Genomic DNA, 22,772 nt, shown 5'->3' with positions numbered 1-22,772 from the left:
TGCTTCTTCCAGTGTTTCAGCAGTGTAGATTAAGCCGTCGCAAGAGCCAAAATAATTATTTTCTCAAGAAGACAGTTAGAATCCCAGAGTTCGGCATTGAGCCAAAAATAGGTCGTTTGCAAAGATTTGAAACTTCTTGTTCAGACATATTGATTGTCTTACATCAGTCCATAAGTGCCAGACCTATGGAACATAAAATTAGACTGGAGGCTTTGGTTTTATTCACATCTCCAGCAAGGTTTTAGATTGGATGTATTTAGAAATCTGGAGTATCTGAAGCATCTTCGTCATATTTTCATTTGAGCAAAACTGCCACTTATTTCCTGGTACATATTAGTAGTGTTATTTAAAGACGAACTTTAGTAGGCAGGATATGTTTCTACAGGCATGTCTGGTTTCCAATATTGACCTTGAGCAAGCCAATAAACATCATTAATTCAGCCCATTTTTGCTCCTGAGTTTATTTCCCTTGTGACAACTCTACGAACTAGAAAGAACTCAAAGTTTTTATACCCATCATCTTTCCTTTCAGAAAGCACTTGTTTTTGTTGGATTTTTGTTTTTGCTACAAAGCAACTGATACTGCTTATCCAGCTGCAGAACTCTTGGTGGTTTCACCCCACAGAGAGCACAAAGCATGCCACAGAATACCAAATTATTTGGGCTCATCAACAAAGGAATAGTTTATGGAGTCCCTGTACCCTCAGCGTTTGGGTGTAGGGCAAGCAACTGCCAAGACTAGAGCGAAGGAGAACAACATCAAAGCTCATGTGTTGCAGCGACATCCCATCAAGTACAAAGTGGACGGTGATGTGTCAAAGATCATATTTGCACTGGGGTGGCAAGACATTATAAAAATGCAGAGCAAAACAGGTTTTTAAGGGGTTTGAACCAAGTGGAAATTGGCTTCCCTGATGTTTTTTTTTTTTTTTTTACCTGTATCTGCTTGAAAGAGTGGAAACGGTTGCTGAGATTCCTGTTGTGTCCCAACCAAAGAGGTGTGTGCATTGCCAGTATTATCACACTCCCTGCATTGATGGAAAAGTTCCCTGTTTACACTAAAAGAACTGCAGAACATAATGCAGGAGTGGCTGTCATCACTGACCATTAACACTTTCCGCATAACGTGACATGGCAGAAGTACTGAGACGCCTTCGAATGTGTGTTTGCGTATGTGCTTTGACAGTCGTCATGCAGGTAAATGATGCAACTCCCTGAAACAAAAGGCTTCATCATAACAAAAGGTGTACATGCATAGAGCTATAGATAGTACAGTGTGCTGGCAATATCACAGTGATAAAAGAGAGCCTTACGGCAGAGGCCAAGCCCTTATTACAACAACTGTGGTCACAATAAGCCGACTGTAATACATCAGCCTCTGCATGCATAGCTTGTCTTACTTTCTAAGCTCTTCTTCTGGGAATCAAACAAATTCCTTCAGCAGTACCTGAAAGCATCATTTAGTCTCACTCTGATGCCTCTGTATTCTTTTTCTATGCGCTTGTAGCAAAAGTTCTTATCACTGTTTGACTTTTTTCCCCTTTCTCTTGTTACCTGGCTTTCTGGCTTTCTGTCTACAGCTGTGTTTTAGCATTTATCATTTTTCTCTTTTGTCTTTCAGAATAAAGTTATGACCATTGATGCTGTGAAGGTCAAACTGCAGGTAAGAATCCTAATCCACAATATCTGTCTTTAAAACGATAAAATCTTCTTTTTCTTCCCCCATTCCTGTCCAAACGTACGTGTGGGTCATTTTTTTAATAATAAATCTCCAGCAACTATTATCCATGGTGTAAAATACGTCTCCCATACATCTTCATTTCCTGCTGTGGGAGGGGCAAAAAGTGCAAATGATGACTTAATGGGGCCTTAGTTAATCTCTATCAGTCAATTAGCCTGCCGTTCTGCCTGACTGAAGACACAAGAGGGAATTGCAGACTTTCCATCAGATTATCAAGCCTGGAAGTTATCAACAAAAGACACAGACAGGCAGAGAGACCAATGACTCTTGGCCGTTCCAAAACCGCATTAGCTACTGTCTGATGGTTTTTTGCACCTCAATTACACAATGCTAACGCTCTCTCTCTTTATCTTTCTCATCTTTAATCCATCCACGTCCATCCATCTGTCTGTCTGTCAGATGGCATATTTCAGGTGATACTTCATGAATTAGTTTAATGAAACTTTACGTATCTTTAGACTAATTACATTATAGCATAAGTGGAAATGTGACTGCTGAGTTTAAGCTGCACTATTACCAAAATGTTTATGGCAGTAAAAAAAAATCAAGTCATTCAGTCAAATCTTTAAAACTTTTCAAAAATCCTGTAATATTGTTTTATGGTTGAGTCACACACGGGTAAAAACAGGATGATAGCCTCCATGAAACTAAGAAAAGTTGCTGGTTATCCATTAACTGCTCTGAATGTTTTTGCATTGGTAGCTTGGTAGTTGCACCAACTGGTCGCCCACAGGTTTAATGTGTAAGACCACAAACCTCGGGAAAAGTGTTTTTGATTGTAAGATGATTGCACAGGTTGCCTAACTGGGACTGACTGCAATCGCTCTCAGACAGACTTACAAAGATTTGCAACTAATGTTTGATTTATAAATGCAGACAGATTGCCAGCATGTTGCAATTAGTCTGAGTCAGTCTGTGCTGATAAGCAATAACTGTACAACTTTCAAGCTCATTTAATATTAACATTGGGTCTTGTAGGTACAAGAACTCAATTATCCTTACACGTGTATAGCAGAAAGCAGTAAAACATCCACTTCTGACTCGCTGTAGACTACTTTCATTATAACGCACTCACCTATGATAAAACATCCTTATCTGCACTAGGATGTTTTATCATAGGAGTCATTTTAGCATATTCGGTTCTACTTTGGCTCATGTTCTTGATTTGACATGTCTCCGATGATGACTGGATCACCTGTAGAGACATATCTAAAATGTTTGATCTATATTAGTTGGTTTTTCTCATTAGTTAAAATTGACTGAATGGAGTAAATGGAATTGAAAAGATTAAAATGAAGGGAGAGGAAAATTAAAGAAGTATAAAGGTGAGAGCAAAACCAATTAATCACATGCTGGAGATTCATTCAAGAAAGTCCAAGCTGTTTTGGTGAGTGATAACACAAGTTACAACAGCAGGTACCAGAAAAGGAGAAATATGGGATAACATTAAAGAGTGAAGGCCGTTAATGATTTCTTCAGTACAAGGCAAGAATGGTAATGTTCAGAGGAGTTAAATTTGATAAACAGCATCCTCTATAAAACTTGAGTCAGTGGACTGTGACTATGTTACGTTCAGTAGAAACCTGAATATACAGGGCATCTGCATCTTTACTTGTTCCACATTCTGTTTTGTTACAGCCTTAGTCCAAAATAGATTACATTCATTTTAAATTCTTACAAATGTATTAAAAATAAAAACCAAAAATGTAATGTGTATATAAGATCCTGTTTCCACTGATCGTGTGTCGGATGTCTCTTCAACTCAAAAATTAAATATGCAAGAAGTTCAACCAAACGTTTTTCACTTCGTCATTATGAGGTGTGTGTAGAATTTTTCTAGTGCAAAATAAATTTAATACATTAACAAAAGGCTGGAGCTTAGAAAGGACTGGATTTCCTGTGAAACTTTGATTAGGCTACTCTAAAACCTTCATTTTATTTGTCTGAGCCATTTAGACTTGCTGGTGTGTTTTGGGTAATTGTTCTGTTGCATAACCCAAATGTGTTTGAGCTTAAGGACACAAATGAATGGCCAGACATTCTCATGGAAGATATTCTGCAAACTTTCCAAAACTTTTGTCTCATCAGTTCACAGAATATTTTCACATCTTGGGAATCATGAAGAGTTTTTTTGTCAAATGCGAGAAGAGAATTTGTTCTTTTTGGTCATTCGTAATTGTGTCCTTCTCTTCCACAGATGCCATTTTTTCCTAGTCTGTTTTTTATTGTTTTACGACAGCGAGACCTGGAGGGGCGTGATTGGGAAGAACGGCCCCCCTGATCTGAACCTGAGCGGTGCTTTGTTATTGGACTTCTGTGCAAATCACAATTTGGCCATAACGAACACCTTGTTCGAACATAAGAGTGTCCATAAGTGCACGTGGCACGAGGATGCTCTAGGCCGCAGGTCGATGATCGATTTTGTAATCATATCACCAGACCTGCGACCATATGTTCTGGACACTCGGGTAAAGAGAGGGGCTGAGCTGTCACCTGATCACCACCTGGTAGTGAGTTGGATCAGGTGGCGGGGGAGGACGCTGGACAGACCTGGTGCACCTAAATGCATAGTGAGGGTGTGCTGGGAATGCCTAGCGGAGGCCCTAGTCCGTGAGATCTTCAACACACACCTCCGGCAGAGTTTCAACAGCATTCCAAGGGAGACTGGGGACATTGAGTCTGAATGGACCATGTTCAGCATCTCCATTGCCGAAGCTGCTGCATTGAGCTGCAGCCGCAAGCCGGTTGGTGACTGTCGTGGTGGTAATCCCCGAACCAAATGGTGGACATCAGAGGTGAAGGGAGCCACCAGGCTGAAGAGGGAGTCCTATCGGGCTTGGTTAGCCTGTGGGACTCCGGAGGCAGCTGATAGGTACCGACAGGCCAAGCGGAATGTGGCTCGGGCAGTGGCTGAAGCAAAAACTCGGGTGTGGGAGTAGTTCGGAGAGGCCATGGAAAAAGACTTTCGGACTGCCCCGAAGAGATTCTGGCAAACCGTCAGGCATCTCAGGAGGGGAAAGCGGTGCTCTACCTGCACTGTGTATAGTGCTGGCGGAGCGCTGCTGACTTCGACTGAGAAAATTGTCAGGCGGTGGAAGGAATACTTCGAGGACCTCCTTAATCCCACTGACACGTCTTCTGAGGAGGACGCAGAGTCTGGGGATGAGGGTGATGACCCGACCTCTGGTCACTGAGGCAGTGTGAAATGCACTTCACACACGCACAGTTGTTTGTCGCCAGATGCCACGTTTATTTCTAGTTTTCATTTATCATGATAGTCCACAGTCTGACAGCTCCGGTCTCAGCTGATTTCTAGCCTCTCCTCCGCTCCTCTCCCGTCTCACTATAAAAGGGGAAGGAAACCATCATTAGTCCAAACGCCATCAGCTGTTCTCACCTGCGTCTCCAGCACCGCCCCGTTGAGCTCACTGCACCACTCCTCTCCTGCAGCCGCGCCCGGGACCACACCTCCGCCACAGGCAGTTAAACAACTCCTTGGTGGCAGAGCCCCTGGTGTGGATGAGGTCCGCCCCGAGTTCCTGAAGGCTCTGGACGTTGTAGGGCTGTCCTGGTTGACACGCCTCTACAATGTTGCGTGGAGATCAGGGGCAGTATCCCCGGACTGGCAGACCGGGGTGGTGGTCCCCATCTTTAAGAAGGGGGACCAGAGGGTGTGTTCCAACTACAGGGGGATCACACTTCTCAGCCTCCCTGGGAAACTATCCCTATACAACCATTGCAAGCGCTTGGTTCGCATTGCCGGCAATAAGTCGGACTCGTTCCTGGTGGGTGATGGGCTCCGCCCTTTGTCACCGATTCTGTTCATAATTTTAATGGACAGGATTTCTAGGCGCAGCCAAGTGGTGGAGGGCTTTCACTTCGGTAGCCTCAGAATCTCATCTCTGCTTTTCACGGATGATGTGGTTCTGTTGGCTTCATCGGGTGAAGGCCTCCAGCTCGCACTGGAACAGTTCGCGGCCGAGTGTGAAGCAGCGGGAATGAGGATCAGCACCTCCAAATCTGAGGCCATGGTTCTCAGCCGGAAAAGGGTGGAGTGCCCACTCCGGGTCGGGGATGAGTTCCTGCCCCAAGTGGAGGAGTTCAAGTATCTCGGGGTCTTGTTTGCGAGTGATGGGAGAAGGGAGCCGGAGATCGACAGACGGATTGGTGCTGCGGCCGCAGTGAGGCGGACACTGCACCGGTCCGTCGTGGTGAAGAGGGAACTGAGTGTAAAAGCGAAGCTCTCAATTTACCGGTCAAACCGCTCCCTACCCTATATATACAGGGAGTGCAGAATTATTAGGCAAGTTGTATTTTTGAGGAATAATGTTATTATTGAACAACAACCATGTTCTCAATGAACCCAAAAAACTCATTAATATCAAAGCTGAATGTTTTTGGAAGTAGTTTTTAGTTTGTTTTTAGTTTGAGCTATTTTAGGGGGATATCTGTGTGCAGGTGACTATTACTGTGCATAATTATTAGGCAACTTAACAAAAAACAAATATATACTCATTTCAATTATTTATTTTTACCAGTGAAACCAATATAACATCTCCACATTCACAAATATACATTTCTGACATTCAAAAACAAAACAAAAACAAATCAGCGACCAATATAGCCACCTTTCTTTGCAAGGACACTCAAAAGCCTGCCATCCATGGATTCTGTCAGTGTTTTGATCTGTTCACCATCAACATTGCGTGCAGCAGCAACCACAGCCTCCCAGACACTGTTCAGAGAGGTGTACTGTTTTCCCTCCTTGTAAATCTCACATTTGATGATGGACCACAGGTTCTCAATGGGGTTCAGATCAGGTGAACAAGGAGGCCGTGTCATTAGTTTTTCTTCTTTTATACCCTTTCTTGCCAGCCACGCTGTGCAGTACTTGGACGCGTGTGATGGAGCATTGTCCTGCATGAAAATCATGTTTTTCTTGAAGGATGCAGACTTCTTCCTGTACCACTGCTTGAAGAAGGTGTCTTCCAGAAACTGGCAGTAGGACTGGGAGTTGAGCTTGACTCCATCCTCAACCCGAAAAGGCCCCACAAGCTCATCTTTGATGATACCAGCCCAAACCAGTACTCCACCTCCACCTTGCTGGCGTCTGAGTCGGACTGGAGCTCTCTGCCCTTTACCAATCCAGCCACGGGCCTATCCATCTGGCCCATCAAGACTCACTCTCATTTCATCAGTCCATAAAACCTTAGAAAAACCAGTCTTGAGATATTTCTTGGCCCAGTCTTGATGTTTCAGCTTGTGTGTCTTGTTCAGTGGTGGTCGTCTTTCAGCCTTTCTTACCTTGGCCATGTCTCTGAGTATTGCACACCTTGTGCTTTTGGGCACTCCAGTGATGTTGCAGCTCTGAAATATGGCCAAACTGGTGGCAAGTGGCATCTTGGCAGCTGCACGCTTGACTTTTCTCAGTTCATGGGCAGTTATTTTGCGCCTTGGTTTTTCCACACGCTTCTTGCGGGTCGCAATCAAGCATTTCATTCAAAATAGTCAACAGGGTCTGTTGACTATTTTGAATGAAACGCTTGATTGTTCGATGATCACGCTTCAGAAGCTTTGCAATTTTGAGACTGCTGCATCCCTCTGCAAGATATCTCACTATTTTTGACTTTTCTGTGCCTGTCAAGTCCTTCTCTTGACCCATTTTGCCAAAGGAAAGGACGTTGCCTAATAATTATGCACACCTGATATGGGGTGTTGATGTCATTAGACCACACCCCTTCTCATTACAGAGATGCACATCCCCTAATATGCTTAATTGGTAGTAGGCTTTCGAGCCTATACAGCTTGGAATAAAACAACATGCATGAAGAGGATGATGTGGATATATATATATATATATATATATATATATATATATATATATACACATGCTTGTAATCGCTTAGTTAGCCTTTTGGCTTTGTGTTCTACAAATTCCAACCTCCAGACTCAATGCAGAATTTGTCTTAACATAAAGATGCTGTTTTAAATTTAGTTGCTAAACTGCTAAGCTATTAATCTATCTATTTAGTTGTTCACTATGCCAACCGATGTTCTGTTCATCCTGCTCTTCCTTCCTCCCTTCTCTCTCAGATATGGGACACTGCTGGTCAGGAGCGTTTTCGGAGTGTCACTCACGCTTACTATCGTGATGCTCACGGTAGGATTCCTCAATTTGTGTTTGTGAGAACCTCTTTGGTTGTGACTGACATGCCTTCTCTCCACTCTCTATTTTCTCCTGACACAGCCAGACTGTTCTGACAGACATTTCATTTCCTTTGTTTTCTTCAAATGTGTTACTGGCACCAGCAGGCACGCTGCTCCCTGTTGTTCCCTCATACCTGTTGAGATTGCAAAAACATGCATGTTGCTTTGTGTGTGTGTGTGTGTGTGTGTGTGTGTGTGTGTGTGTGTGTGTGTGTGTGTGTGTGTGTGTGTGCGCATTTCCACCTGTATTTCTCACGTTGCCGGGACATGAACTTCCTTACTTCTTGGTACAAAAAGCAAGCCATTTTAACACAATTAATACACTTTGCCACTGAGTCTTGGTTCTGTAAGTATTGGCTGAGTATTGGTAAGTGATGGAATCACAATACTCTTAGTTTGTGCATGTGTGTGTGTGTGGGCACACGCATTTGCCAGAGGCTCAATGCTGTGTGCAGGTTCTTTTAAGCGAGAGGCTAACCACTGGGTGGGAAAATGAGCCTGCCTCTCACACAGTGGGGAATCGGAGGGGGGGGGGGGGTATTGGGGAGCTCTGAGCTATTCCCACATGTGCTTGTGAGGGTGTATGTGTGTGTAGTAGTTATATCTCGAACAGCCCCGATGAGTACTGATAACAGTTTGCCTCAGGCCAACCTGAATGAGCAGGTGTAGTCGAACACACACACACACACACACACACACACACTTGCTGGCATTAACTGAAACGCGAAATCTGCTCAGCAGCATATAAAATAGCAAAATGATGGGACGTGGCTGAAAACGTGTACCCGATTGTGTCCGTTATGTATGGGTGTGCGCTTGGCTTTGATGAGGTTTGCATGTGTTATACATAAGTACGTGTGTGTGTGTGTGTATGATGGCCAGTTGCCCAGCATCATTCTGATCTGTCAGTGCAACAGTTTAGCCTCACTGATCTTTAACAAGGCACCAAGGGAACCTCAAACCAGCTCCTCTGAGTTGTCCGTCTGTTGCTGACTTTTAAATAAAGCTCATTCGCTCTGACAGACAGGACCAGGGGAGGGAATCCAGCCCAAATGCAGCCGTCACGAAAGCTGTCTACTACTGTGAACTAATGGACAGTTTTTCGTGACTCAGACTTTGAAATGTAGAGATCCCACAGTCAGGGGTCTCGTTTCCATTTCTGAGCACCGCCAGGTAAAAGTGAGGAAGTCCAAAGTGTGGAAATAGTAAACAGATTTAAGTCAGTAGTTTAAAATCTGCAATTTTAATTACAGTTAAAGTCTCACAGTCCTGTCAAGGAAGATAAAGTTTCACTGCTTATACTTCTTTATTATTTTCTTTTATCTCTACATGGATGATTAGCTGAGTGCATATGCTCTCTGTCAAGCTCATTACTGGTTACTGATTCGATGTCTTTGGAGCTCTTCACTATAGCCCGTGCTCTCTGTCACTGATCTGCTCCACCGCCATCTGCTGTATTGTGCACATAAGGTAGTATGCTGAAAAGTGTCTACATGAAAATGTCACGGCTTGCCAGATCAGACAACAGACTTCACACTGCTGGTTGTGTCGCTACACAACACACAATGAGTCATAACTCATCTCCCCTCCTGCTTGTATTTGTTGGTGACTGACACATAACCAACCTTGTGATACTTTACAAGGCACTCTTGGTATAATAAGATAACAACGAAAACTTGACTGCAAAGATGGAAACCAGTCATACAAAGCAGGCAGTTGCACTTTATATTTGTATTTAATAGTGCTGTCAATAAATGAAAAACAAAACAAAACTAATTAAATTCACAGTTGTCTGTAATTAATCGCGATTAATCGCAATTACTTGATCCTGATTACTTGATTTTAACTGCATGCGCTAACTGCGTTAACTGCATTAAAAGTTTTAATTTCAATGCGGATTAATTTGCGTTAACTCATTTTTGGTTTAATTTAAGCAATAACTCACAGTTGGGAGAAGTTGCCCCTTTGCTAATGACTTTACCTAAATGCTATTTGGACTCAGTGTTTGTGAGGACCTTTAGAAGAAGCAGCGAAAAGTTTTGTACATTTTTTTGGGAGACAGTTTAAAGTTTTTTAGTTTTTAAATGTGACCAATGACTTGCCCAAGACAGCTCAGTAGTTGTTGGAGGGGAATGAAGCATGTCTCAGAGTACTACTATGCCCTCTAGACAACTATCGATGTTTGTCTTATTTAATTCTGGCCCCACTCTCACTTTTTATTGTGTCCATGAACAGAGAGCAAAGAAATTCAGACAATCAGTACAAATGAGCTGGTGGTTGGAGTGAGCCCAGTGCAATCTGCCAGGCCCATCTGGTGTAGAGGGTGACGTGAAGGTCCAGCTGGGTCCAGAAACCAGCCGCAGACTCTTTTTTTTCACCCCCTTCTCCCCCAGTGGAACTGACAGTTTGTCATTTCCGCAGCATGGAGCGAAACCACAGGGTACTAAAAAAGAAAAAAAAAGAAGAAAAGCAGACTTGGTGGTTGAGACAAGAAACAAGAGGAGGAAGGCAAGGAAAGGGAGGTATTGAGACATAGAATACTACCAGGGTGGTGTGGGGGGGCTGATGCAAGCATGACAGGGTGATATATTGAAAGATGCTTGGAAAGACAAATTCATTTCTCAAATCAAGAATGGAAACCAAGATGTCTAGAGGAGCAAAGCGGTCAGAACCATTTAACATTGCAAACAACCAGCTTTCATCACAAAAGGCAGCTGACAAAAATCAATTAACGTCAAAGCAGAAAGCAGTGTGAGTAAAAGACTATAATGAAACACTGTAGCACTTTCCTCAGAAGATTTCCTGCATGACAAAACGCCTCATTGCATCTGAACACAGGCGCAAAACAATTAAAACAGTAGAATAAAAGAAGAGTGGAGCTCACGATTTTGAAGTGACTGGTTTCATTTTAGCCACTTAGCATGCTGTTACTGAATGCAACTGGCATCTTTAGCGAACACAACTAAAACACAACACCATCACTACCTTTAACTGGGTGTACTCAGTCACTTTGTAACAAAATACCACGTCAGCAAATGGGAGACCTTTCAGCCCGAAATGAAACTCTTCCAAAGTCTTTCCCATTTTTATATCTCACATATAGAAGTAACACGATGAACTCAGTGAAACAGAATAATTGAGTTAATAGATTTAGAGGAACAGGTAATGGCTGCATTAGAGATGATGCCTCCAATGGGTGCTTTATGATTGAAAGGGTTGTTCAGGCAGTATTGTTTTGAATGAGGTGCTTTGGCTGCTTCATTTCCTTATAATGGCCTTCATTGCTTTTGTTACCCATGGTGTAAGGAAGCGGGGTTATGGCACATCTCAGTGAAATGCTCCACTCCATCATTATTGCTGCTATTCACATAGGTTTCTGTCTAAAATGCAATAATCTTTTCAGTCTTTCAGTGTCATCCAAGGTCTTAAATCCAATGTCACAAGTCTTGAAAATGATTAAATCATTACCATTAACATTACTATTGTCCTCTAAGTTGCATAAACTTCAGTCTTGTGTGTTTTTGGAGACAATGTGAATTGATTTTTGTGTTAACAGAGGTATAAAACAAAATCAACATGCATCGTAATATGACAGAAAAAAGACAACACTATGGAAGTAAATGTAGATGGTGTTAACGTTGGGGTCTGTTGATGTTACTACTTATAATACGAAGAAGTGGAGGTACAACCAGTTTTTTTTAAAACTGAAAAAGTAAGGCATTCAAAGTCAGTTGCACTTTGTAGAAGTTTGAGTACGCTTAATAACTCAAGTATTTAAGTTGGACAGGAAGTCAACAAACATAAAACAACTGATACCAGTGACCAGCAAGGACCTGCTATCACTCAGTATTGCTGTGTGGAACATCACCCAGCACAATCCACTGAACAAAATCATTCAAAAAGCTCATAGGCATTTCACTTATATTGAAAAAGAGAAAATCAATGCTAGAACATTCTAAGTGGCACAAAACCTTATGGGCCACTGTCACCCCTCATCATTACAGTTACTCAAATTGTATTATTAAAGTCTCTGTTGACTGAGCTCAATCAATAAGTAAATTGCTTTTATTACATTTATCAACCCAATGTGCATATCACGTGTGCCAGTTTTGTTTTGTTTTTTCCCCCGATATGACTGTAAATACAAATGTTTGGGAACTCCCCCCTCTCCCTTTTCTATATATTTTCAGCTATTCAACAGATTATTCTCGAATTCTGATGCCCCAAAAGGCTGTTGGTATTTCTAGCAGAGGTCTTATTTGAGATGAACTAATTATTCTTTAAAGGGATGCTGTGATAATTAATTGAATGGAGTCATAAAAGTGACAGGCAAATCGCTGTTTAATGCATAAGTGTCTCAGTTAATTGGTCTACTTTAGAGGGTTTTGAGACTTAACTCCCAAGTGGGATGCAAAAAGGAGAGGCGTGATGTGCACATACTGCAGGAGGTGGAAAAACCAATGTCTGGCTTGCTTGTCAACATCATGACTGGTACTCATGGAGAAAATTAAGCTCCTAATATCCACTAGGTCATTGGCAAGACATTTTGTGTTCGGGGTTTAATATTCACCCCTTTTAAAGTAAATTTTCTCTATTTATGACCCACGAAATGAAAATATTTGAACAGAAAAAATGTAACCTCAAAATGTATTTGCCTTTGAAGTGTAATATCTTTTGGTTTTTTTGAAAATCAGCCTTTTTTTTTTTTTTTTTTTTTAGCACGTGGCTATAACACAACCCAATCCTAAGCGTAGATGGGTCACTAGATCACAGGAGCAAATCTACAGCAGAATGACTGAGAAGAAAAGAATGAAGGTGCTGCAATTAGAGACCTGAATCCCAGTAGTTCAATTCCTTGAACTGTTAGTCTGCTAGCTTAATGATTCTGCTTATCAGTACCACTTCCACTAGCAGTATAATCAGCTGATTTCTGTTCATGTGCCGGAGGAGGTAAATAGTGGTGCAGTCTGCAGCTTGGCTATGGACATTTCTATAGTGTGATGGTAGAGTACAAACTCCATCCAGGACAGAAACAACTGCATTATACTGCTAACACAACTTTGGCTCTTTGCAAGCACCTGCACAGATAGCATGCTAGCGCTAGCCAAGAAGCCAGAGTGATGTTAGCTAAGTGAATGCTGACTACAACCCAGTAGGCAGATCCTGAACTTCAACCAATAACAAATGACTGAGCAGTTAGGCCGCAATCTGCATTTCTGCCTGTCCATGTTTCTAAAGTAGAATCACTGTGGGGATAGCTTTAAAGTCTCTTTGTGCTGGTTTTTTATATCTGTGCTGTGTGCTGTGCTTTATGTTCATACCTAAATACTAAGAGAAAAATCATATGTGTGTCCTCATTAGCATAGCGCAGAGCATTTGGCTCTTCAGCTGCTAAATAGCTGCATGTGGCTCCTGAGTTACTGGTTAGAATTAGGGTTAACCGTAGCCCTATTTAATTCTGTGAATACAATAATTATTAGTCTGTTCTCTCACAATTACATCAGCCCGTCTGTCTTTAAATGACTCTTGATGTTAAAGGTTGCCGACGTCCGAGTTAGGGATTTGTGTTGGTGTGTGGGATTGTAGCCTCAGATTTATATTTTTAAATGGTAATTATGAGACAATGTGTTTCAGATTATTTTATGGAGATATGTGAAAGTAATGCAACAAGTAGAATTGATTACTTTCTCCTAGGAGTAATTAAGTGACATAATGCATTACTGTTAAGAAAAGTCTTCTGTGTAGTATGTGCAATACATTACTTTTTTTGCATGAATGCAATGCCATTGGTATGCTGTTTAGCGATGGTGGTGACTCCCCAAGCAGAGCCAATGAGAATCGATTAGGAATCTAATCGATGGTGGAATCGGAATTGCTAAATTTGTACCAGTTCCTATCTGGAGCTGCAATGGTCTAGTCAAAGTCCAGGCGTCGATGTGATATGAGTTTCTGACAATTGGGGTGGTATCCTAAGAGCTGTGCACAAACGAATGTGTACAAACTAATTATGTAAAGAAGAGTTGGCCAGTATTCTTTCCTGGTGATGAATAAAAAACATTAGTTACTGCTGCTAAATGTGGTTCTAACATTAGAATCATGGAGTACCTACAGGGAGTGCAGAATTATTAGGCAACTTGTATTTTTGAGGAATAATTTTATTATTGAACAACAACCATGTTCTCAATGAACCCAAAAAACTCATTAATATCAAAACTGAATGTTTTAGGAAGTAGTTTTTAGTTTGTTTTTAGTTTGAGCTATTTTAGGGGGATATCTGTGTGTGCAGGTGACTATTACTGTGCAGAATTATTAGGCAACTTAACAAAAAACAAATATATACCCATTTCAATTATTTCTTTTTACCAGTGAAACCAATATAACATCTCCACATTCACAAATATACATTTCTGACATTCAAAAACAAAACAAAAACAAATCAGCGACCAATATAGCCACCTTTCTTTGCAAGGACACTCAAAAGCCTGCCATCCATGGATTCTGTCAGTGTTTTGATCTGTTCACCATCAACATTGCGTGCAGCAGCAACCACAGCCTCCCAGACACTGTTCAGAGAGGTGTACTGTTTTCCCTCCTTGTAAATCTCACATTTGATGATGGACCACAGGTTCTCAATGGGGTTCAGATGAGGTGAACAAGGTGGCCATGTCATTAGTTTTTCTTCTTTTATACCCTTTCTTGCCAGCCACGCTGTGGAGTACTTGGACGCGTGTGATGGAGCATTGTCCTGCATGAAAATCATGTTTTTCTTGAAGGATGCAGACTTCTTCCTGTACCACTGCTTGAAGAAGGTGTCTTCCAGAAACTGGCAGTAGGACTGGGAGTTGAGCTTGACTCCATCCTCAACCCGAAAAGGCCCCACAAGCTCATCTTTGATGATACCAGCCCAAACCAGTACTCCACCTCCACCTTGCTGGCGTCTGAGTCGGACTGGAGCTCTCTGCCCTTTACCAATCCAGCCACGGGCCCATCCATCTGGCCCATCAAGACTCACTCTCATTTCATCAGTCCATAAAACCTTAGAAAAACCAGTCTTGAGATATTTCTTGGCCCAGTCTTGACGTTTCAGCTTGTGTGTCTTGTTCAGTGGTGGTCGTCTTTCAGCCTTTCTTACCTTGGCCATGTCTCTGAGTATTGCACACCTTGTGCTTTTGGGCACTCCAGTGATGTTGCAGCTCTGAAATATGGCCAAACTGGTGGCAAGTGGCATCTTGGCAGCTGCACGCTTGACTTTTCTCAGTTCATGGGCAGTTATTTTGCGCCTTGGTTTTTCCATACGCTTCTTGCGACCCTGTTGACTATTTTGAATGAAACGCTTGATTGTTCGATGATCACGCTTCAGAAGCTTTGCAATTTTGAGACTGCTGCATCCCTCTGCAAGATATCTCACTATTTTTGACTTTTCTGTGCCTGTCAAGTCCTTCTTTTGACCCATTTTGCCAAAGGAAAGGACGTTGCCTAATAATTATGCACACCTGATATAGGGTGTTGATGTCATTAGACCACACCCCTTCTCATTACAGAGATGCACATCACCTAATATGCTTAATTGGTAGTAGGCTTTCGAGCCTATACAGCTTGGAGTAAGACAACATGCATGAAGAGGATGATGTGGACAAAATACTCATTTGCCTAATAATTCTGCACTCCCTGTGGTTTTTTATGCAGACCTGTGAAAACTTTCTTCTTCACACTAACAGGTACCTGTTTCCAAAAAGCCGCACTCCATAGCCAAACTGATTAGCTAGTTTCTCAAAAGGTGCTATTTTACTGCTATGCGGAAAGCATTAATAAGAAGAATAACAATAGATAATGTTTGGCTGTTTGTTTCACCTGCCTCTTCATCAGAATGTCATCAACTTTGCTACAAGCATCTGCAAGATAATATTAGTGACAAAGAACAGTTGTAGAACCTATAGAGGCTACATCTATTTCAGATTAAATCAGTCTCATTACCCAATAATGTTGCTGCTCTGCTCGGCCTCATCCGGTCTTGCCCGCATCATTTTTTATTCCTTCTATTCCATCTTACTGGGCCACTATTCTTGTCACTAATGAGCAACCATAGACCTCAGTCTGCTGCAGCAGCTTGTGGGGGCGACACATAATCCAACTAAGATCGGAAGGAGGGACAGCAGCAGGGAGAACGCTGATCAAGACAACATCTGTGGCAATGAGGAGAAAGGTAGAAAAGAAAAGATGGAGTGAGAAAGATGGGCAGGAACAAAGAAAGGGGATGAAAAGGGTTTGCATGAAAAAGCAGGAAAGGGTGATTGGAAGCAAAACATTAATGACATTGCTCTGTTCTGGGAAAGCAGCAAGCTGTGCAATTCATCATCAAAATCTATATATTTCTTTCTCATATGCACATATCTTATATCTACTTGTGTATTTTAAATATTATAATTTATATGCAAGGTCACCATAAAATTTATTTTTTTGGCTTTTTTGGGGGGGTTTGTAGAGAGTTATGATGAAGCTCAAAATCTGCTTGTACTCTCCACTGAATTCATTATTGAGCTAGTGTCATTACTTCTTACTCTACCTGCTTATATTTTTACAGTCTCCTGAAAAGACAGGTGTCAGCTATTTGTGGGTGCTTCCTAGAGAGGAATCATTAATCGCTCTTCATGGTGATAGAGCCACTTCTTTTTATAATGGATGAGGACTATTCTGTGCTTAGGCAGGCAAAGAGGTAGAGATGGTAAGTGGTGCTATAGCTGTCGGAGGAATAGTGAAAGTCATGGAAGGAGGGGACTGTGTAGCAATGTCACATTCTCCCTTTCATTTTGACATACAGTAACATCAATGGCAGGACAAAAACTTGCCTGAAGGGATGAAATGAAAATATTTCTCATCGGTGAGAAATGTCATATAGACAAAGGCTTTTTATTAGCAGGGGTCCTTTGCATGGTGTAGAGGTTCCGATGGATTGTGACTCTACTTTGTAAGCTCATGAAAATGTTATGGCACATAAATTAGTGCAATTTGTAAAGTCACCTTTGAAACTTTTCTTTTAAGGCCTGATTTGAGTTGTAATTCTCATGCCTGTATATACTGTATGTTTACCAGATCCACAGATTTGTACACTAAATATAAAAATAAACATGCTTCAGTATGTAGTCTTCTAAGATGGCGACCAGAACTACATTCCACACTTTTTGATTTTTTTGAGTATTGTTCATGTACTCATATACATTAAATGTAGGGATATTTATTAGTAGAAGTGGGCGATATAGCCTCAAAAAATCTTGCGATTTTGCGATAACGATATTTTGGACAAAACAACGTCATAGTTCAATAGTATTGATGCAGATGGCCACCCCTCTCTGAGCCTGGTTCTAGAAAGGTTTCTTCCTGTTAAAGGGGAGTTTATCATTCCCTCTGTTGCTAAGGGCTTGGTCACAGGGAATGTTTTTATTGTTGGGGTTTCGTCTCTATTATTATAGAGTCTTGACCATAAACTATACACCACCTTGAGAAAACTGTTGTTGTGATTTGGCACTATATAAACACAATTGAACTGACACAGCATACTATTCAGTGACACAGCACAACTTAAAAGCCAAGGCAGTTTTTTCCCTGCAAAAAGCTAAGCAATAGCTTAACAGTATTTAACAACAGCAAAAGTAACTGTAAAACTGTCACTGCCCAGACAGTTTTTTACTGCAAACAGCAAGCCAAGACAGATCAATCCCAGATAGTAGACTGACACAGTGTCGACAGTGTCCGGGCAATCAGGTATCCCAGAATGCATTTCTAACTGTGGTAATGACAGAGAAAAGTGCCCTGAGCTATGAGTAGAGTTTTGAAATAATACTGTTTCTGTGTCACCAAATGCACAATATTTTAGGGAAGAATGTAGGGGGTTACTCTTCACATGTCTGGTCGATGTGTCAAGATAGCGCTGATCTGCACAAGTGCTCTGATGTTTTCATTAACTGTCAGCTGACTGGTTGCCGCCATTCGTGATACCTGCTGAGAACATCCTCACCACAGAACACTGAGCGTGGGCCGCTTGAAGTAAATCATTCACAGGGTTTTTTTTTCCTGATCAGACATGTTAAACTTAACTGTTTAAATAAATGAATTAAAACCAACAATAAACAATATAAGTATTTTAATACAGCATGGAAAGTGAGCGCTTTTTCACTGGGTACATAAACATATGGATCAGCATTTTAATGCTGTTTGTAGATATTATTGATTCAACTGTACTCTAAACACCAGCTGTCTGTTATGCGTTTTAGAAGTCTACTATAAAAAAAAGAAGCTGTGTATGAATTCCTAGTGTTTTTGAAAACAGACAGTCTGATGATTAATCAGTTACCTTTAATTTAATATACAGGTGTAGAGCTCTTTACCACCTCCTTCCACATCAGTCTAGTGTTTTTGACCTTTCAGAATAATTTCACATTAATGGGCCTTTTACTGGATAACCGAGCGTATAGGCACAGCAGATAATTTGGTGTACTATGTGTTTTTTTCATTGCAAATATAAACCATAACAGTAAAAAGGCAGTAAAGCACATAGTGAAGCCAATTTAATGTCATTTGTTGTGGTGCTGTGTTATCCTGTTCTCAGAAGTATGGACAGGAACTGAAATAATCAGTTAAATATGTCCATTTCAGTCTTTGGGGTTTCTTCAGGAAGGGCATCTGGTGCACAAATCTAACGAATCAAAACATGGAATAACCTGCTCGTGTGAACCCTCGTGAATAAGGGAATAGCTCGTTAGTTATTCATAATTTAACTTTCATTATGGTTGAATATTTACTTGCGTTATGTTTTGCTCAATACCTCACAAACATGCTGCAAACATCACAGTATGAAGTGCTCAAAAATGACTACCGTATATTTTAGACCATAAGGCGCACCGGATTATAAGGTGCATTAAGCGAAACAGAACAGTCAGATAAGTCAAACTTTAATCAACTCATTCTTCTTGCTTCCTCCACTTCTGTACCATTGATTCATTAATGCTGTATTCTCTCCCAGCTGCTCTATTCCCGTGTTGTTGCAGTATATTAATGACTAACCTCGTATTGTGGATGGATTATCTCAGTTGTTCTCCTGACTGAAGTTTGGTCCGTTTGCCGCATCCTGCCATGCGATTGCATTTGTCCCTAACCATCAGGAACCCTCACGTTAACTTTTATTGAGTGGAAAAAGTTATCGTTCATCCTCCAGTTTCACTATGTTTATGTTAGCGATCACGTAGCACATCATTATATACCAGCTAGCCCAACGTCAGTAACCCTACAAACGTCACTGCTGTTTAGTTTTCTGTCTTCATTTATGTCGGAAGTGATAGCAGAGCTGTACATTTGAATTTTTCCACAAATCTCTCAGTCAGAACATGCTATGTCATGTTTAAGTGGAAACTAGCGAGCTAACTTCCTGCTAACTTCCGTTAAATTTAATAAATTCTGTTTTCATGGATGCCTGGATGTTAAACCTAATTGTTATAACTGGTAAAGCATCAGCGCTGATCATTTTATTAAAGATGAAAGAGTTTAGACAGTTTTTAACTGTCAGTGATCCCGCACTGTTCGTTTGACTTTGGGACCTGAAGCAGACGGAGTTTTGGACCCAGATTACTCCGCGAGGCTCCTGACTATGGTAGCCGTAATGCTCCGACAATCCATCAAACGGTGCGGCTTTGTAGCTTACCAAAGTCGTACTAAAGCATTTTTTGACAGATTTTTGAGCGCCGTGTACTACATAAAATCGGTTCGAAGTCAGTAAGCACAACCAGAATTCATACATAAGGTGCACCGGATTATAAAGCGCACTGTCAATATTTGAGAAAATTAAAGGATTTTAAGTGCGCCTTATAATGCGGAAAATACGGTATGTTTAAAATTGGCTAAATTACTGTGGTGGTTACTATAGGTGCATAAAAGGGTCATTTTAGCACATTCGTATGTAGTTGCTTGACAGCATGATGATATCATACGCTTTCAAGGGCCAAGAATGGGCAAGTTTGGTTACGTCTGATCATACCGAAGATGTTAGTGGGAAAAACACACGAAAAAAGACAATATCATAATAATATGATATGTATTATAGCTTAGCTAAAAAAAAATGTCACATGCACATGTTAATTATCCTTTATTATAATCTCATTGTTTAACTGTAAAAAAAGACCAAAGTTTAATTAAATAATCATGATTATAAAATGTTACAGTTTCAGGTAAAGTAAGATATTAAGGTGTATTTTGCAAATTTAACATTCAGCAGTCACGATGCTCAACAGCACATTTCTGACCTGCTCCTATTTGCATTTATATGCATACGATCTGTATATTCAAAGGAAGGAGAGCAGGCACAGATGATCATCTGAGAGATGATGGATGGCAGTACTCTTTATGGATCACTTCACTATCCATCTCTTCATGCTCAAACTTTCATGCACGCACTTGGATTGTCAAGGTGGTAGTGGCTCACAAAGTCATTCATGTTGTGTGTAATACTGATAGTAGTTTGTGCTGGGGTCATATCCAAAGATGAAAGGTGTCTTGGTGGATTGGCTGTCTGAAACTGATATGATATGAGTGAGGATCCTTGTTTTCACTGAGCTGTGGAATGAGTGATGCCACGGTGTGTTGCCTGCATATAAAACACACTTTTACCTTCAGCTTTCTGCCCAAACAAATGTCACAGCAATTAAGGGGAAGTCTCAAACTCCCTCATTTGTGACAAAATGCCTTTTTCTGCTTTCAGTACAAAGTCTGAACATGAGGGCTTTTTTTCTCACATTTTAGTGCCACACATCAGAGAGCTCAAAAGACGTTTCATGTACTTTAACTACTGGACACACACATAGACCGGTGAGAGGTTATAAATGACAGTCGCTAATGTACTTTTCTAAACCATGAAAAACATGCACATTTACACCATTACAAGAAAAAGTAGTTGAAATGGAGATAGAAAATAAATGTATGCTACACATTTAAACAGGGGGAGAGCAATTTTACGTCTTCTTTCAGAGCAAAGAGATGTGGACACTTCTCACACAGCATTGACAACTGAGGTAAACAGTCAACAGTGGACTTCGACACATAGGGAAAAACTGCTGTCCAGACAGTAGCAGAAACACAACAGCAATTATGGGTACATTTGATGGTTTTGATCTTCCTTGACTGACTTAAATATTTTGTCTTACAGCAGCCAACATATGCTCTTGAACTGGGAGGGGTAAGAAAGCAGAACTCAGTTGACTGTAATCTATTGTCATGTAGTGGCCAATATTTTACACACTAACTTTAAAACTGATTATTTTCTCAAAGAGAAACAGGCAACGCTTTACCCTAATCTATACCACCCCACAACATCTTCTTACTTGTACCAGTAGTTGTACGTTAGCAATCCTGACTTGCAGCTATAGTGAATAGTGTAATCCAGCGGTCCCCAACTCCCGGGCCTCGGACCGGTACCGGTCCGTGAGTCGTTTGGTACCGGGCCGCGAGAGTTGAGGCTCAGGTGTGAAATGTGTGGTTTTCAGGGTTTTTATCGGTTTTCAGCGTTATTTTGTTATCGTTTTTATCATTTACTCGGTTTTCCTGGGTCTTTCCACCTGTGTTATGAATAACTCTTCTATTTTTCAGTAGCGGTACTAGTTTTATTTTGTTGTATTTATCCGCGACACCTTAAAGGCCGGTCCGTGAAAAAAAAAAAAAAGGTTGGGGACCGCTGGTGTAATCCACTGCTTATGCATTGTCAGACCCAAAGACAGCCGACGGAAGGGCTGCCTGAGGGCACTGAGGCTATTCACAATCATTTTTCTGACTGATTATATTTGCATATTCTGTCACACATGTGCAAATTGTACTTGCGTTTTTGACCCTGTGCAAACCTCAGTACACTTGAGCATTTAAATCTGTGATTCACTCTGTGATTGCAGATAAATCTGAGTACCCACATAGAGACTGAGGCACACTTTCAAACGTTTTGCACACATTAATATGCCATAATCATACACCAACACCTAAAACCAGCAGTATTTCTCTTTTTTTTTTTTGCAGAGTTCATTCTTCTGCCTATTATTTTGCAACCTGTGATAACTAAACTCTGCTTCTCAGCTTCTGTGAGAAAGTTCTCCAACTTCATCTGTCTTGCTTTTGGCAAGATGTAATTGGATTAGGGAGGGTGAAGGAAAGCAACTCCTTGTGGTTTACTCTCGTCTTCTTCTAGTATCTTATAAACAACAGGAGCAACGGGAGAGGAAATTAACTTATGGTGGCAGATCATCTCTCGCTCTCTCGCTCTGTCCTTCCTATCTTTTTTCTTCATGCTTCCCTCTCCCCCTCACTGTGCTTTTTCAGTTTGGCTGGAGCTGACGGTGATTACAACTCATTAAACACCCTTCACGCACTTGTCTGGCTGAAATGAACAAACAAAGGATTTAATCCAAAATAGGCAAAAATGCAGCCTTGACTCTGGAGTGCCGGGATCGGGGGATGAGTAAGGAGAGTAAACAGGAGACATACTTTAAGGTGTGCATGGAATAAAGTGGCAGAATGAGGATGGAGTGAGATGTAAGTAGTGGAGAAGATGGCTGGAGGGATTACATGCAGTAGGAGGAGAGGAGGTGCTGGGGAGGTAAATAGCTTACACTAATTCTTAAAAGAGAAGGTTGTTCAAGCTGTGAAAATGAGTTAGAATTGCCCTCGCAGGTGTAATGAGTTTTTCTTTCTGTCTCGAGCTTTATAATGCACACCCTCCAGTAACACCTGAGGTGATATTATGCTCCACAGCGGAACAATGCAGTTGGAGGTAATTAGAATTCACGCGCGCAATTAT

General features: G+C 41.2%; 1 protein-coding gene and 1 long non-coding RNA gene across 4 annotated transcripts in view; one reads left to right on the top strand and one right to left on the bottom strand.

The window, feature by feature from the left end:
- The window catches only part of LOC309712689, a 354,596-nt gene that overhangs the window by 262,179 nt on the left and 69,645 nt on the right, over window positions 1-22,772 (bottom strand). The window lies entirely within an intron of this gene.
- Window positions 1-22,772, top strand: part of rab26 (RAB26, member RAS oncogene family) — a 114,866-nt gene that overhangs the window by 50,225 nt on the left and 41,869 nt on the right. For all 3 annotated transcript variants that reach the window (XM_082543690.1, XM_082543688.1, XM_082543689.1), the window contains 2 exons: window positions 1,622-1,663; window positions 7,835-7,901. In XM_082543690.1, coding sequence (XP_082399816.1) covers window positions 1,622-1,663; window positions 7,835-7,901 — 109 coding nt within the window. The remainder of the gene's footprint in view (window positions 1-1,621; window positions 1,664-7,834; window positions 7,902-22,772) is intronic.

Source organism: Aulonocara stuartgranti, assembly GCF_965226115.1.
Source record: "Aulonocara stuartgranti genome assembly, chromosome: 8".
NCBI classification, from domain to species: Eukaryota; Metazoa; Chordata; class Actinopteri; order Cichliformes; family Cichlidae; genus Aulonocara; species Aulonocara stuartgranti.
This window is presented reverse-complemented; position numbering and strand designations above follow the sequence as displayed.